The 17,058-nt window shown below is 40.2% G+C and overlaps 2 protein-coding genes across 16 annotated transcripts in view; one reads left to right on the top strand and one right to left on the bottom strand.

Annotated features, from left to right (window-relative positions):
• Positions 1-17,058, bottom strand: part of DOCK7 (dedicator of cytokinesis 7) — a 117,270-nt gene that overhangs the window by 49,333 nt on the left and 50,879 nt on the right. For all 15 annotated transcript variants that reach the window (XM_083621218.1, XM_083621212.1, XM_083621219.1 and 12 more), the window contains exons 15-16: positions 16,457-16,550; positions 15,833-15,995 (exon numbers count right to left, since the gene is read on the bottom strand). In XM_083621218.1, coding sequence (XP_083477344.1) covers positions 15,833-15,995; positions 16,457-16,550 — 257 coding nt within the window. The remainder of the gene's footprint in view (positions 1-15,832; positions 15,996-16,456; positions 16,551-17,058) is intronic.
• ANGPTL3 (angiopoietin like 3) lies at positions 1,210-11,653 on the top strand. Its single transcript, XM_083621300.1, has 7 exons — positions 1,210-1,849; positions 4,510-4,620; positions 5,232-5,343; positions 5,996-6,109; positions 6,660-6,755; positions 9,638-9,910; positions 11,419-11,653. Exons 1-7 carry the CDS (start codon positions 1,361-1,363, stop codon positions 11,601-11,603), a joined length of 1,380 nt encoding a protein of 459 aa, XP_083477426.1. The 5' UTR covers positions 1,210-1,360; the 3' UTR covers positions 11,604-11,653.

The raw sequence follows: 17,058 nt of genomic DNA, 5'->3' as shown, positions 1-17,058 counted from the left end.
TTTTCCTCCTTTTTTGTGGCTCTCCTAAATTACCTCATTCTGGCATGAATACATTTGCTCCTCAACGTGCTTTTTCAAATAAAAATGGATATGAAAATTTACTTTAAAATGTTCTTTTCTCATAAAACTTTCATTAAGTGTTATTAGTAGCTTAAGAGAGGGATTTAAATGTATTTGCGAAGCCAAGCTGTGTGATCCCTATATTAAGAACAGTGTTCTTCTGGGGACTCATATTGGTACTGGCCATTTTAAAAAAAAGGACTTATGCCCTTTGCACTCTTCTTTGGTGATATTTTCTCTTAAGTACAGGTGAGGAACCTTTCTATCCAAAGCGAAACTGTTTTGGTTAGAAGGTTAAAAGTTTCTCCTTCTGTTCAACATGCATCTATTTGCTTTAAAAAGCTCAGCAAACAGAATCCTGGCCCGGGGTTGACAGTGTTGCAAGAGGAAAAGAAATGAAGAGTTAAAACCCCACAACTTGCATCCAATAGGACAAATGCCATCATACTTTCTCGTGACGATCCTGGAAGTGATCTTCTTTCTCCCTTCCAGGCTATGTCTCTTTCCTTGTCTTTGCAGTGAATTATCTCTTTAAAACCCTACACTCTTCATATAGCATTCTGCCAGTGCATGGTATATTTTGTCATAGGTATGACCTTCTTATAGTGTACTCCTACACATGAACTTTTCAGAGTCTTATAAATCCCTTACAGCTTTATATCCCCTTTGGGGTTCAATGGTGTCCTAAAGTATGGAGGAAATCATTTCTGTTTGAATAACATGGTGGCCCCCTTCCTAATTTGCATATACTCTCCCTTTTCAGCCTTTATTATGATCCACACGGATGCCAACCACCAAGAAGGAATGATGGGCCAAGCAAGGAGAGATCAGTAGTTCCAGGCTCCCCAGGCAGCCAGGGCAAAACAAGGCTATGCATCGTTGAAGGAGATCAAAGTGGAGGTATAGTACTCCTATAGCTGAGGCCAAAACATACAAGTTGTCTCAGCAAGGTCCTTGAGCAACTGGTCAAATTTTATAGGAGGGCTAGGTAGTCACTGACTAGAAGCCTCACCACTTAAGTACTGCCTCCAGCTGATCTCTCCTCACAGCTGATCAAAAAAAAAGTCCCTGTCATAAATGGCTAGTCAGGTTGCTTTGTCTGTTTCGATGTACAAAAAGCCTAACAAGGACACAGGTTACACTCATTTAAGTTTAATGATCAACTACCTCAACTTGACTTTTCAGGTCTGAGCAGCACATATTTATAGGCAAACTAAGTTGCAAGGACTATCACATAGAAAGGCTAACAGCAGCTTGGAAAAGCTTTTCATTTCCAAAGGCTATCATAAGCAGAAAGAAAATGAAAATAATACTAGTATTACTCTTCGTAATTTCTCTAGTTGCTGCAACTGGACTAGATGGAGATGAGTTTTCCTTTGTACCAGAATCTCCTGAGCCAAGGTTTGCTATGTTACATGATGTGCAATTACTAGCCAACGGGCTGCTCCAGCTTGGGCGTGGCCTTAAAGACTTTGCCATCAAGACCAAAGGCCAGATGGATGACATCTTTCAGAAACTTCACCTTTTTGACCAATCTTTTAATGAGATCTCGAAACAAGCCAATGAGATAAAAGAAGACGAGGAACAGCTAAAAAACACTACTTCCATGTTGCAAGTCAATAACGAAGAGATAAGGAACATCTCTGTGGAGCTGAATTCCAAGATAGAAATACTTTCACGGGAGAAGATTCAACTTCAGGATAAAGTAGGGAAGCTGGAAGAAAAAATAACCAAATTGTTTCAGACCCAGATTGAAAATCAGGAGCCTGACGAAATTGCATCACTTAAAGTAAGTAGCAGGTATGGAATAGATTTAATATTGCCAAAGTTACCTGAAATGGTTTCCAGGCTACTGATGGAATCCAAAGCTCCAAAGTCAATTATGACCTTGTTGCACTAATATCAGTGATGTAAAATATACTTTATCTAGCAGCTGTTTCATACAGTTTCACTTTGTTTCCAGTGATAAGTAAAATTAAGATGCTAAAACGTTTTAAAAAATTAAGATGCTAAATTAGATCACTCTTTGGGGAAGGAATAGCCAAAACTTCCTTTGCAAATCAGGTCAATTTGTGTTCAGGTACAAATTGTACAGTACAGTATAGGAAAATGTTCTGATGCCTTACAGCAGTACTCTCCAGATGTTGCTAGACATCACCTTGACTACTGGCTATGCTTGCTGGGGCTGATGGCAGTTAGGAGACCAACAATATTTGCAGGCACCATGTTGGATACCCCTGCTATGATGATAATCATTTTATTATTTATACCCCGCCAATCTGGCTGGGCTTTACAGTGAAAACATTTTCCAGTGCAAACTACCCTTGTTTATGCACAGGAATGTTTTCTACTTCAAACATTTCCAGGAAAGCCACATCACTGCATTCTGAGGAATGAAATGAACGTAGTTATCAAGAAAGTAACAACTGGTTCTTTACTGTAAATTTGTTCCTAATTTAATCCACGGAATATCTAGAGAACTAAACAATGGCTCATGTATGCTCTGTGCTTTACCAAAAAGCAACCACAACGAGATGAATTATTTTAACAAAAGCCAGGGATGGTCACTGTTCTAAACATGTAAGCCATATGCTTTTGCACCTAGAAATTTTTTTCTGGACAGTCCATAAAGGAGGATAATCAGAGTACCCTGGGTGGCTGGAACCGCTTCCCTTTCATAACATAAGACTATGACATAGGAAAGGCTCATTTATTTTTAAATATTTGTACTTTTCACAGCTTGTCTTTACAAAATTTAAAACAGACTGCTGCTTTAAAAATAATAATTCCACAATCAACACAACGAGTAACTCAGCTGCAACTGATAATGTATCAACAAGTGCCAAAAGCAACATCAGCAAAGCGGCAAAAGATCATGAAATAATTTAAGCAAAAAGCCTAGAAAAATGAAATGGTGTTCAGCTGCTGCCCAAACAATAAAAGCACATGCACAAAGCATACATTTTTGGGGCAGAATGTCTCCAAGATATGGCAAAACTACTAAGAGCAGATGGAGCAGGGCCTCTCTGATGACAGTTAACTGAGTAACTTTGTACAAGATGGTCAGGTTTGTATGAGTTGTTGTTGCTGAAGTAGAAGGAAGTGGCTTATGAATTCAGCCAGCCAGCCAGGGGAAAGGAAATAGAAGACAATCAGGACTTAAAGGGTAGGAATGAATTAAGAGTTTCTCCATGATGGCCAGCAGTGGTGTACACACCAGTACAAGAAGGGTGCATCAGGTGCATTTGTACTGGGATTCTCAAAGTCTGAATTCCTTAACCTTCCCTTTGGATATCAAAGGTCCTTTCCAGCAAAATGACTGCTTTTTTAGGGGGTGAGATGGGGTGGGATGCCAAAACAGATAATAAAAGCAAGTCCCAGTCACCAGACAGCAGCTTTGCTTCAGTTCCAAGAAACCAGCTCTTAATCCATTGCTTTTTTAGGGCAGAGTACAGGATCCATAGATTATGAAGCAAAACAGGATTGTTGCATGATTTGACTATACAAAACCATCCCTCCAAATAAGATTGAGGATATACCTTCTGTTTAGCATGGTAAGACAACAGCCTTTGGTGAAATTGGCTTGCACTGAGAGGTGCCCTTCTTCTAGCAGAAAGCCTCCTACAAGGACCCTAAATCCAAAGAAGCTCTTCTATCAGCAATATTTTACACAAAATCTCTTTTTGTAGCCTACTAGAGCACATATGGGACGTGGGTGAGACTGTGGTCTAAACCACAGAGCCTAGGGCTTGCCGAGCAAAAGGTGGGTGGTTCGAATCCCCACGACGGGGTGAGCTCCCATTGCTCGGTCCCAGCTCCTGCCCACCTAGCAGTTCGAAAGCACATCAAGTGCAAGTAGATAAATGGGTACTGCTCCAGCAGGAAGGTAAACGGTGTTTCCGTGTCCTGCTCTGGTTCACCAGAAGCGGCTTAGCCATGCCGGCCATATGACCCGGAAGCTGTCTGCGAACAAACGCCGGATCCCTCGGCCTATAGAGCAAGATGAGCGCGCAACCCCAGAGTTGTCTGCGATGGGCCTAACGGTCAGGGGTACCTTTAACTTTAGAGCACATATACTGCAAATACAAATCTGGGGTGGAAAACCTGCCACCCTTCAGATGTTAGTGAACTTACTCACCAACCGCTTTGAGGGTTTTTGTACAATAAAGCAGTATATACATTTTATGAAATAAACTCCAACATCCCTCAGCCACAGCCAGCATGGCTGATGCAAGTTGTAGTCCACCAAAATCTGGAAGGCCACAAATTCTCTATGCCTGGCCTGGATCCTCTGTACTCTGCATATTTCTCATGCTGTAAAACACTGACTCCACACTGAAATACATCAGCCAGAGCTTGATCAAGAGTTCATGGACTTGCACTATTAAATTTTATCCTTCTGCTTCATGGTCCTTTGAAACCAAGCCACTGTTTATGCTCTCCCTGCAGAACTTCGTCGAGCAGCAGGACAACCACCTCAGATCCCTTCTCAAAAGAGTTCAAGCGCAGCATGTTCAAATTGGCAAACAACAAGAACAAATAGAAGACCTGGAAGAGAAGGTAACATTGCTGCTTTACCAATGTCCTCCTCCAAATGAGGGCAGTCTTTTCAGGGATATTAGGTGATTTTTGAGACAGCTGGGAACTGAGAAAGAGGTAAAGGGTGCAGAAATTGGGAGAAATAAAGAACTAATGGAAACAGTACAAACTACTGAATAAATAGCAAAGTGGACAGGGAATAACTCACCTTACATGATGATTTAATAATTTCAATACATTTCCATCATGCTCTAAGATAATTTGTGGACACTATCTGTCTTCCCTGTGTATTCCCAATGTAGCTCCAGGATTGGAATGGAAAAATAACATTTCCTTGTTGTATTTCAACTAGAAAAATTCCAAAAACACCTCCTTCAGCTAACGATCTTTACCACTCTTGTGGTAAAAGAAATTGGGCACGCCCCACACATGACTGTAGAAAGGTGCTGGGGAGGGGGAATGCTTCATTCTCAGGAATTCTCTTGTAAATATAAGAGGTCTCTACCATCAGTAAACCACTTCTCCCCATTTTGTTATCTCAATATACCTGTGCTCCAAAATATCAGTAGATGAATGATGAACTTTATTAACAAAAAAAAGACTAATAATAATAATAATTCTCTGCCCCCCAGCTAAGCAGCCCTGGTTTTCAAGACAACACACAGACTTTATTCCCCTCGAGAGAAGAAAATGAAACAAGGCAAACTAAACTTAATACAACAGCTAACGTTCAAGATTACAAAGGTAACTGCCCCTGTGGAAGAAGAAGGAAACAAGTAATCCTTGTGTACACCGTCATCTGTGAACACTGTTCTAGTATACATTTTTCTATGGGTATACATCTTTGAATGCCACACTGTTAAATTCTCTTTATTACTGTTGTTGGAAAAACAAGTGTGGCCTTCCACAACATGTTGCAGTGTATCCTCCCTCCGAAAAAGGAAAGCTCCTATTCAAGCTTCGAGTCATCCATTTCCTACAAGTAGGACATTCTACTCTTTCTCCTCCCCACTCAATTATTTTTTCAACTGTCGCTGTTCATTCTGTTGTTAACGAACATGCTCATTTGGCTGCTTTGATGGCATTTGTCCATTTAGGTTTGTTTTATTTTTAAAAGCTTATTTCTGCAAGCCACAAGTTTTCCCCAAGCATGCCAATACTTCCTTCTTGTTTCTCAGCAGCCATTTTGTTTACCATTTTGTCAGCGCTCACCAACTGGATGGGATGTGACATATTAAAAATAATAACAATCAAAGGAATGATTCACAGCATTCTTTAATACAATATCATCACCCAAGTCCCTGCCACAATACTGAGTGCATTTCAGTGTGCCTTAAACTCACCCCGAACAACTTTAGTCATGCATTTGTAACTTTTAAAATCTTGTTGTTCTTAGGAAATGCTACTGATTGCATGTGGATATACAGCAGAGGTGAAAGATCTAGTGGCATTTATTCTATTAAGCCCAGAGGATCTGAGGCTTTTAATGTCTACTGTGAAATCAAAGCAGGTAAGTTCAGCTACACCAGGGACCATCTAATTCTCCTGCTAAAAATCATTATGGACTTCATTTTCTGCCCTGAATGATGTTAATTGTTCCATTAGTGAAACATAGGAAGTTACCTTATATTGAGTCAGACTATTGGCCCATCTAGCTCAGTATCAGTTTAACTATAGTTGGTCAATAGTTAACTAGGATTACCAAATAAAAAAAAGGGTGCAGTCAGTAGGATCAATTACTTATGTTCCAACTAGGTCAGCTGAGGATGCCACGACTAAACAATCATCACAACTAAACCTCTTCCAGCAGTGGACAAATGGCATGGACAACTTTCACACCCATGCATGAAAATTCCCATGGGAGTAAATTCAATGAATACTTTACAAATATTGTGTGTGCGCGCATGCGCACACCTGTTTTTTTCCTATATTTAACTGCATTAAAAAGCATTCATGGGGGGCACAATATGAACTGGGCCTATGTTTGCTGCAGTCCAAAACTTGGGGGGGGCAATAAAGCAGGTAGTATTTATAGTTTATTTATCTTTTTTCATACACAGAAAGTGCATGGACAGTTATTCAAAACAGATCTGATGGATCACTAGATTTCAACCAAACCTGGGAGAACTATATGAATGGATTCGGCAACCTGGATGGTAAATACATTCTCTTACATTTCCCTAAATAAGTATTTTTATGTGCTAAAATAGTAGTTGACTGTGGTTTATGCAAACATCAACACATTAAAGTAAGTGAAAAATACCTATTGGGAGAATAAGGGATGATTCACATTTGCTATTTTGGGCGTGTTTTCAACAGGTTAGCTTTCTTCACCCCCATTGTTTTGGTATGAATTGGTGCACAGTGAAGGAGAAGGAGGCACTTTTTAGGTGTCTAAAATACTGTATTAAAGTACTAAAGATCTGTAAACATAGCAATGCAGACAAAAAGATATTTCTATATCTCAATGTTTTTTGAGGAAAATATTGGACCAAAGGAGGCCAGAAAATACTCAAGAACCCTTACAGCATATTAGAATTAAACTTCATAATATACAGTAAAAAAGTTGCTATGTAGTGACTGATACAACAGGCAGTTTTCATGCATATCACACAATGAATAGCACTGGGTCAACATAAAGCTCAATGGGTTTCCGCTGAAACAAAATCCTGGTTTCTAAACTTAACCAGCCAATCATCCCATCAGAGGACCAGGCAGAAAGAAACCACCCTTATTTGCACTGGTTAATCATCCACTTGGGACACCAAGGTGCAGGCTAACAGACACATCATCCAGCACATTTTGCTAAAGGTATGTTCCAAGCTGCTTCTACAGAGGTGCTAAAGGAGGGCAAGAATTGAAGTGGCAACCCTGTTTGGCCACCAGGACAGGGAGCAACATATATTAGCAATTATCCTGAAATCACATAGTGAAGTCCTGAAATATTTTGGACCATAAGTAGTTTAATTGGCTTCATTATCATTACTTGCAAAACCATAATTTCAAGACTGCAAAGTCAATTTTATACACCTGGAGCCTAATCTGGTGCACTAGTGGAAGCCAGTGAAAGAACTCATGGTGCAATGGGCCTCCTCCTCCTCAATCTCCTGGGGGGGGCAGGAGAAGTCCCAGAACAGTGTGCAAGCAGAGGAGAGGGGAGATTCTGCCTGGAATGCAGATACGTTTGCACTTACAGAACAGTTGTAATAGCATGGTCTTCAATTCCACCCCTAGCATCTAGGGATGTCTCAAAACATCTATTCTTCTATTACTTACATGAAGTTGAATAATACAGAGTCAAATCACTGGCCCATCCAGCAATGGCTCTCCAAGATCTCAGGCAAAGAGCCATTTCCTACTATTGCCATCCAAGATCCTGGATGTTAGAGATGCTAAGGAAATGCTGTTATCAGTAAATTATGGGGTTTTCTAGCTGTTATTTGATATGTAAAGCAGACATGTCTAACATCAAAGACTCTCTTCTTAAACCAGAGTGCTATTGGATTCCGACCAAATGTTACTGGATTCCAACTCCCATCAGTCCCACACATCATCCAGCAACATCTGGAGGATCAGGGGTTTCCCACCCCTGCCCTAAAATTCATTACATAGAAAATATTTCCACAAAATGTGGCCCACCATGAGTTTGATGGTTTGCAGTTCACTTGAACTCATGGACAGTTTGTTCCAAAGAGAGGTAGGGGAAATCCAAATAAATTTAGCATGTGCAACACTGCAAAAATGTCTGAACGATCACAAGGTCTTCTTAAGGAAAAACTGCACATGTAGATTAGCTCAAAAAGTTGTTAAGTGCCATCTCCCCATTTCCTCCCAGCTGGGACCTGTGTTATATAATTTGCATTGAAGACACAAACAATCTCTGTGCAATTTCATTTCCTCCTAATAGCTACAAATTGTTTTGGCATTCCCATAGCTTGTTACGGGTATTTTCAGTCCTTCTTATATTAACTGGAAACTATGGTAGCTCCATTTATGACATGAGATTGGATTGTCTATGGTGTATGAAAGTCCCCACAACAATATTGTTCTCAATATGATATTTTGCATTTTTGTTTTTACAATAATGGTCTTCATTAAAAAATACTGCCCCCTACATAAAGTTCAAGCACCTGGTTCACATGACACAGGAAGCCAAGCTGTGGTTCAAGAGTGAATCTTCCTTTTAAAAAAAAGAGTTCATAAGGTGAAGTTTTCAATACTTTTGAAATCAGAGCTTTAAGAAACGCTGACTTGGGGAGAAAGTTGATAATACTTTCCCACAGCAGCAAAATCAAAGTTGAAACTGAAATTTCATCATTACATTGTATAAAGTTTGCCTGGTGGTGAAATCTGAAACAAATACAAAATCACATGTTTGTTTTAAAAAGGTACATTTTATCTTTTCCGCTATTTCTTGCTCAAGTGTCCTCTCATTTACCTTTGCCAACTGGAATGACTCCATTGGCCCAACTTTAGTGAAAAAATGCCTTAATGTAGTTATTCTGGAAAAAAGGTAGAAAAAAATACAACTATTTTTTTAAAGTAGAATCCAATGTGCACTTACTTCTAAGAAAACATGCTTAGTTTTGCACTCCATGTAATTCACTTAGAATGTTCAATTTAAATGTGCTGTGGTAAATGACACTACCTAAATGCCTATTAAGAGTGCATTCCTTTCTCATGGCTGACACTCCATTTCCACCGCAATTAAATTTTATATATGCCACTCACTTCACTTATCAGAGAGATTCATTCACACACTTTTGTTAAGTATGCCTTGCATTATCCCTGGCTGACTCTGGCAAGCTGCAAAGTTCCATTCCGTTCATATTTAGTTTTAGTTTCCTGTTTTAATTGATCATTAGTGCATAATCTAAAAGTTGTAAACAAAAAAGAGATATCTCCAAGAGAGATTATCTGAAAAGTTCAAGGGTTCCCAAGACTCAGGTTGTCTGCTTAATTAACCGAATTAGTAACTTGCTTATGTCTTGCCATCAGCCTACCCTAATAGTTCGGTCTGTGCAACTTGTATTTTCAGGAGAATTTTGGCTGGGCCTACAAAAGATCTATTCCATTGTAAACCAAGGTGACCACATCCTGCGTATTGAGCTGGAAGACTCAAGAGCTAACCAACGTTATATTGAATACACATTCACAATGGGAGGTTCAGAAACAGACTACACTGCTCTTCTCTCCAGGATTACTGGGAATATCCCTAATGTTCTGCCTGAACAGAAAGAAGTGAAGTTCTCTACAAAAGATCACAACAGCAACACTGAAAGAAAAGTCAACTGTCCAGAAAACAATTCAGGTAGTCTTTTTTGTACAAGCTGCTGCTTTAGTTTTTCTCATAAATCGGGGGGGGAAATACATTGTGGAAGATATAGCTGAAACTTTGTCTACAAAACTTATATATTCCCTGTTCTGAAAAATGAAGCATTAGGAACCAGAACCAAATTCTGAAGAACAACTGGGTATGTTGGGTGAGGGACTGCACATCTGAGTGATCAATCATGTTTAGAAACAAACTTATCTGCACTCAGAAAGCTAGCATGTCATAGACACTATAACTTTTTTGCCCCAATATGGTATTTTATAAATGTCTATTTAATATGGAGGAGTATCCAGTTGTGTAATTTTCCACATGCATTCTGTAGTATCTTGGAAGGCTACATCTCATCAATCTCTGAACATGTGAATCACCCTCTAGAGCAAGGATGGATAAGCTGTGGCCCTCCAGATGTTGGTGTAACTCCCATCCTCTCTAATGACCATGCTGGGTGGGGCTGCTGGGTGTTGGAGACCAACAACATCTGCAGTGGCACAGGTTACCCCAACCTTGCTCTAGAGTTTCTCTCCCATATATTTCTAGTCCCTAACTGAACATCAGGCAGAACTTTAGGAAACAGAAATAGAACTAAAAAGTGAAGTGATCTGGCAAAGATCTAAAAAGAGAGCGCGTAGCACACAGGAATAACAAACTGGTGACATGATTTCCTGTAGAGCACCTCTAAGTAAATCCCCAAGAAGTGCTGGTATTCTATGCACTTTCTCCATAAACCGGGCAAAAATGTTATTCTGAAATACCCTTTTCTGCCCCCTCCAATGTGGAAAATTCAAATTTGCAGCATGAATCAGTAAGTTATTTTAATTCATTTGCAGTTCAATCCTATTTATTTTACTTCCTCTAATAAATGTAGATAACTATGAAACTGTATAAAGTTCACTTCTGAGCGTCAGTTTTACAGAGAATATAAGTGTTTGAGATAGATAGGAGTGCTGTGAGGGGTTTTAAATCTGACACTGGGTAATTAAGTTAAAATAGAATGACTTCTTTTTTAAAAAAGGGAGGTGGGGGCAGAGGCCATTGTATGCAGAAGATACCAGGTTCAATCCCTGGCATCTCCAGGTAGAGCTGAGAATATCTCCTACTGAAACGCTGGAGAGGCAATGCCAATGTAGACAACTCAGCATAGGGCAGCTTCCTATGTTGCTAGAGAGAGGGGTGGTGGACACTGAGGATTTGTGACCCAATCTGGAGGATGGTACGACAAGCTTCATAGAGGTACAGTTCTTCCAAGTTCCCTTCCTCCCGATAAGCAACTCCTCATACCAGGCAGCTAGCTACTGTTGATGCTACCAAGGATTTTGAGAAGTGACATCAAACACGGCATGAGAAGAAATGTGAGAAATCCTCCTCCACACATGGAAGCCCCTTCTGGTGCCTAAAGGGGGTCTATGAACCACACCCTTAGTCCATATGATTGTACTACAGTGTTGTCGCTATCAATTAAATGGTGCTTATAATTTCATCTTCAGGTGGTTGGTGGCATACGGCATGTGAAGAAACAAACTTGAATGGAAAATATATCAAATCAAGTTCAAGAGGAAAACTGGAAAGGAAAAAGAGAGTGCTCTATTGGAAGCCTCAGAAAGGAAGGCCCTATTTTATCAAATCAACCAAACTGATGATACATTCTACAGATTTTGAAAATTTTGACTGAGCATCACCATTTGGAGTCTACCTAATAAAGCACATTATACCTTTGTCAGAGCCAAGTGAAGGCACTTTTCAGTACTCAGGCGAAAGAATTCTATTGTACCTTAATGATATATTTTGTTTCTGTGGCCACCATATACAAAAACACAGTATGGTCAAACGATGGGCTGAGTAATGGAAACGGACAAATGCAGCCAGTTTTTTAGGATTGTTGCTGGTTCTAGAAACCCACGGCTAGCAAGCTTTCCTTAGCTTTCCTAAGGATAGCTATATCTGAAGACGTTCACCATACCAATGGGAAGGAAGAAGGGAAGGGAAAAGCTTGCCCCATGTAGGGCTTGAGCTTCCCTACCTTTGCTCCTTTCTCTCAGCAGCAGAACTTGTACTACAAGGGAGTCAGGAGAAGCCAACATTGCAGGGAAGAAGCATGCCAAGGAGAAATCTTGGGGCAGAAAGGAAATATGATGCACAGGACAGCACCTCACCAGCCCACCTGGTTTTCGTAGCCTGGCCTAGCCTGTATCACCATAGAAGAGAATTCAGCCACTTCATTTTGATTGCAGAAAATAAGCTACTGCTTTCAGGAAACATTTAGGGGATCATAACCTACTACCATGGATCTCAATGTCACCATAGGCATGGGGGAAGGCTTTGCCCTTTAGAGGAAAATGTCACTGTTCTCTGTTCAAATCAGCAGCTTTCATGGATCTCTATGGAATGAAATAAACAGGGTGCAATGCAGTTCACAGCTTAGGGAGAGCAAGACCTGTCTCTCTGAATGAAGGCTGAAGTCATCTGTATGAGGGAGAACAGACATGCTTTTTACTACACAACACCTGTGACCTACTATAGCTGGCACACACCTCTACCTATATAAGAGATTCCACTGAACTGGATGGCACAAAATAAATCGGCTCCATTCTGGATTTCATTCAAGTGAAGTGTAAAATTCAATTCTTGCCTAGTAGCTGCCCCCCACCCCAGTGACAGAGAAAAGTGCACTGCCTTAGCTTCTCCTCTATAGAAGAATGTCTGCCATTTGCCCCTCCAGAATTTAGGACACCACTATGGTGATCATAGCCTCCCACAATTCCTTGCACTAGCCTCTGCTGAGAGAAGGGAAAGGAAATGACGCCACTTGCACATCAAGCTAAGCCATGTGGACAAGAATCAATGAGCTCGAGCGAAGTATTAGGGTTGTGTTCTCCCCTTTCCTCCTACCATGTAGTTGGGAGGACTTCTGTCAAGTTTGATTTCTCTTTTACATGTTACACTTAATGCATGGCATGCAGCTGTGTCTGTTTCTTCTTCTTTTGAAATCTAGTATTTAACTCCTTGAATTTCATTGCTGAAAACACAATAAAGTATCTCTCACAGCTGCTGTGGAGTACCTCAAATGAAGTGTCATATTGCAAATTCATATTAGATCTGCTGCAGGCCTCAAAGCTTTGAAAATCTTTACGCTCATCTTCTGCTTGGCTCAATGACATTTGCTGAATAAACAAATCTGATATCATTTACATTAGCAAACTCATAACCCATTTCTAATAATAAGGAATTTTTCACTTTTCAGTAATGTAAAATAAGGATCCACATCCATCACTTTTAGAAATAGATTTCCCTCTTCAGTGGCCCACCACCTCTCCAAGAAAAAGCAAAGTATCTTTCATCCCAGTTATACAACAAGGCACTGTGTAAAGATTACATGACTGTATTATACATATATTATTTGGTAGCACTGTGTCCTTGGGAAGACTTTTACCTGCCTTGATTTACTGCACACTCCCTGATGGTTGGCTGACCACAATTATTATCCCTCTGCCCTAATCCCTAAAAATATACTTAGTTGAAAAGAGACATGGAATTGCCTTCCAAATCCTCTTCCTGATTTGGCATTGAAGTTAATTAAATTTCTCCTTGAGAAACAAGAAATTTGGCTTGTTCCCAGAAGAACAGTCAGGTTTTAGAGAAAGCTGTTTCTGCAATAAAAGAATTTTCAGTTATTCATATGTGATGGCTAAATACAGTTTTCAGAAATGTAACTCTTTCCATCCTTCATCTATTGAATAAAATTAAGACTTTCCACATAAAACCAAATTTGGGAGAAATCACTTTTCAGCTCAGTTAAGCTGTTGAGGGTTGTTGCTTTTTTGTGTTTTTTTTTTGGCCTAGAGTTTTGTGCTGCAGTAAATCAGATTGGGAGCACCTCTTCGATTCCAACTTCCAATATTGTTAGACTCCCAATTTCCACTGGGCCAGTCAGGATGACCAATGGGCAGGAATAATGTTATGTATTTATATTGGTTCTTATATTGTAAACCACCCTGTGATCTTTGGATATCATCCCAATGTAAAGAGACAATTTAGATGGTGTAACTTCACAGTGCCTAACAAACTGAAGTTCGGTCTTGATTTTTATAGCATCAATAACCAAAATGGATGGTGGCATGCCATGAAACCATGTGCTTTACCCTGCTTTTATGATATACCTCCATCCAGGTATTCTTGCAAATTCTCACAAAAAATGGTCAGACCAGACCAGACCATGGAGACATATCCTATGTGCCAGTGACTAAATGTGCAAGTGGTTAAATGTGAATCAGGCCTCAGTTTTCTTATTACAAGCAGTTCCCCAAATGAAAAAAGCTGCTTCAGACTACCCTAGCACTAGATTAGCTAAACAGAAGACAGAAGGACTTCCATGGAAGGAGTCAGATGATTGCGGAGTGTATCAATTCTGAAAGTTTGGTGGGGAGCAACTGTGAAAGGAAAGAAGGGCTCTTCAAGGTGGAATCAGATACTTGTCTAGAGAGCTAATATATTGGGAAGGAAATGTCCATATTACACAGCATTATAGATACTACTTGAAGGAAAGAGATCAATGTCCATATTTTCATATAAACTATCAAGTGGAATACAGTAGTCTTATGCCAAACAATCCAACATCTATTCCACCACTGCAAGGGTGGACACCTGAAAGGGACTCTCAGGATCTATTTATGGACTCTTCTATAATGCAATCCTAAGCACATTTATATGGCAGCTAAGGTATGTATTCAAAGCAGCATTAGGTAACCTCCCATGAGTGTAAGTAATTCCACTTGTGCAACGGGACTGTCCTCCTCTCCCCCCCCCCCCCGCATGCCCCCTAAAACTGTTCTGGGGATTTCTCCAACCCTCTGGGGAGAGTGGTGACACACATGGGGGGGGGAGAAGGAGAGACAAGCGTAAATCCTTATGCTGGTGAGACAATTACTTAGCCCTGCACTAGTTACAAGCCTGTGTCCTTATGGATTCAACAGGGCTTATTTCCAGATAAGAGCATAAGATTGTAGCCACAGGCAGATAAATTAGGAATCTGGATGAATTGTTAAAATATAAAATTCTAAACAGCAATTATGAGAACATGACAGATAAAATTTAGAATTAAACAAAGCAAAGATGAATACAACACTAGGAGAACATTCCTAGTAATAGGAATTGAAAGACTTAGGGCATCTACATTTATTTCATTTTTTACCGGATTGTATGAACAACAGGGGGACGCGGGTGGCGCTGTGGGTAAAACCTCAGCGCCTAGGACTTGCCGATCATATGGTCGGCGGTTCGAATCCCTGCGGCGGGGTGAGCTCCCGTCATTCGGTCCCAGCTCCTGCCCACCTAGCAGTTCGAGAGCACTCTCAAGTGCAAGTAGATAAATAGGTACCGCTTTATAGCAGGAAGGTAAACGGCGTTTCTGTGTGCTGCGCTGGCGCAGGCTCGCCAGAGCAGCTTCGTCACGCTGGCCACGTGACCCGGAAGTGTCTTCAGACAGTGCTGGCTCCCGGCCTCTCAAGCGAGATGGGCGCACAACCCCAGAGTCAGACACGACTGGCCCGTACGGGCAGGGGTACCTCTACCTTTACCTTATGAACAACAGGATAACAACCAACTAGTATATCTCATGTAATCCTCTGAATATGCACTAAACTAAGAACTGGTGACTCTAATCAGCTTCCAGAAATATGAAAACAAAATCCAGAGGATACAGGCTATTGTGGATTTACTAAATGAGTAATTAAAAAGCTTCCTCTGAAGACTCTTTGTTCTCTGAGCAATTACCTGATTACTGAAAGTGTGATTATCCTGAACAGACTCATCAATCTCTGTGTGATCTGCCTCAATCACTGCATCTGGGTGAAAGAGAGTACCATGCACTGTGTGAACTAATTAAAATCTAAATTCCACTCTTACCTGTATGTTGTATTTGGAATATAAACATCCCTTGCAGGAAACTCCAGGATCTCTCTTGTTGGTCGTACTCTGCTATCAGGGTAAAGTTTGACTTGCAGCAACTCTGGCGTTAGACAGTAATGTGGGTTTTCTGGGGCTGGAGAAATGTCTATCTTCAATTGAGCTATGAAGAAAAATTAGCAGTATAACCAATCTGGTAAGCAACCATTTGCCTGGCTGCCCATGATGAGTAACAATCATAACCAGGTGGTGAATCAGGAAAACTTTACAAAATATGGTCGTTTTTTCCTTTTAGCCACCAAGTTCTAATGTTGCTTTGCATAGGTAGGCAGGCATCATGATATAGTGACAGTGTTGGGATAATATAGTGTTATCGTTTGTGTGTGTAGTGTTAACATAACAATGTTGCTGCTTAATCACTTAAGAAATATGCAACTTCTAGTTACTAAGTAGAGCTACTGCTTTGGAAAACAAGAAAATAATGTTATAGGACCCACATACAGCACTGTTACTGAAAAACAAAATACTTAAGCAGATACAGAAACAAAATCGAAGCCATTCAAGGTGTCAGTGGCTACTAAACTAAAAAAGGCCTCAGCCTTCTCAGAAAGATCACCAAAATACCTGTGATAGGCCTCAACCTCCGTAGAACAGAAGATGGCCTTCTCATATCCGCAAGAAACTTATACAGGTCTTCATCACTCAGGCGGTCACCTTCCTATTGTTAATTAAAAATAAAAGCATGCAGTAACTTTCAACTGTGTTCTTAGGTAGAAAAAACCTTTCCTTTTGCATTCTTTATTGCCTTTCATTATATTCCAAGGTTTCAAAGAACTGTCTTTATAATCAAATAACCACTAAAGTGTTATGTTTGTGATGAATTGTTTAAATAGCTCTTCTCTGTTTTAAATTATAACATATTCATAGCTAGATGAGATTCTCTTTTTAATTGCAATCAGGAGTAATTACAGTAAGCCTCCAATATATTAAAAAAAAGGCCATAATGATTTCAGGATGGAGGGAACCACTAATGCTCATTTTATTCTCATTTTATAAGTTAAACAAGGCATATAGCTCTGACTTCTCTGTTCAACTGATCAGAGCAACTTCCTTTGACTTAGTAGTTATACTCCTATCTGACCAGGAAGAGCATCAGAACCAGAGCCTACAGATGCACTGCAGAGTCTCTAGCAGCAAAACTAAACTGCAGTATTTCTTCCTTTACA

This window comes from Podarcis filfolensis (assembly GCF_964270895.1).
Source record: "Podarcis filfolensis genome assembly, chromosome: 6".
NCBI classification, from domain to species: domain Eukaryota; kingdom Metazoa; phylum Chordata; class Lepidosauria; order Squamata; family Lacertidae; genus Podarcis; species Podarcis filfolensis.
The sequence above is the reverse complement of the archived record's forward strand: the minus strand, read 5'-3'. Positions and strand labels throughout refer to the sequence as shown.

Bases quoted from the DNA above. Each gene is read 5' to 3' on its own strand.
- ANGPTL3 (XM_083621300.1), top strand. From the start codon at position 1,361: ATGAAAATAATACTAGTATTACTCTTCGTAATTTCTCTAGTTGCTGCA. The intron at 5,344-5,995 runs GTAACTGCCCCT...TGTTGTTCTTAG, and splicing joins TAACGTTCAAGATTACAAAG to GAAATGCTACTGATTGCATG. The intron at 6,110-6,659 runs GTAAGTTCAGCT...TTTCATACACAG, and splicing joins CTACTGTGAAATCAAAGCAG to AAAGTGCATGGACAGTTATT.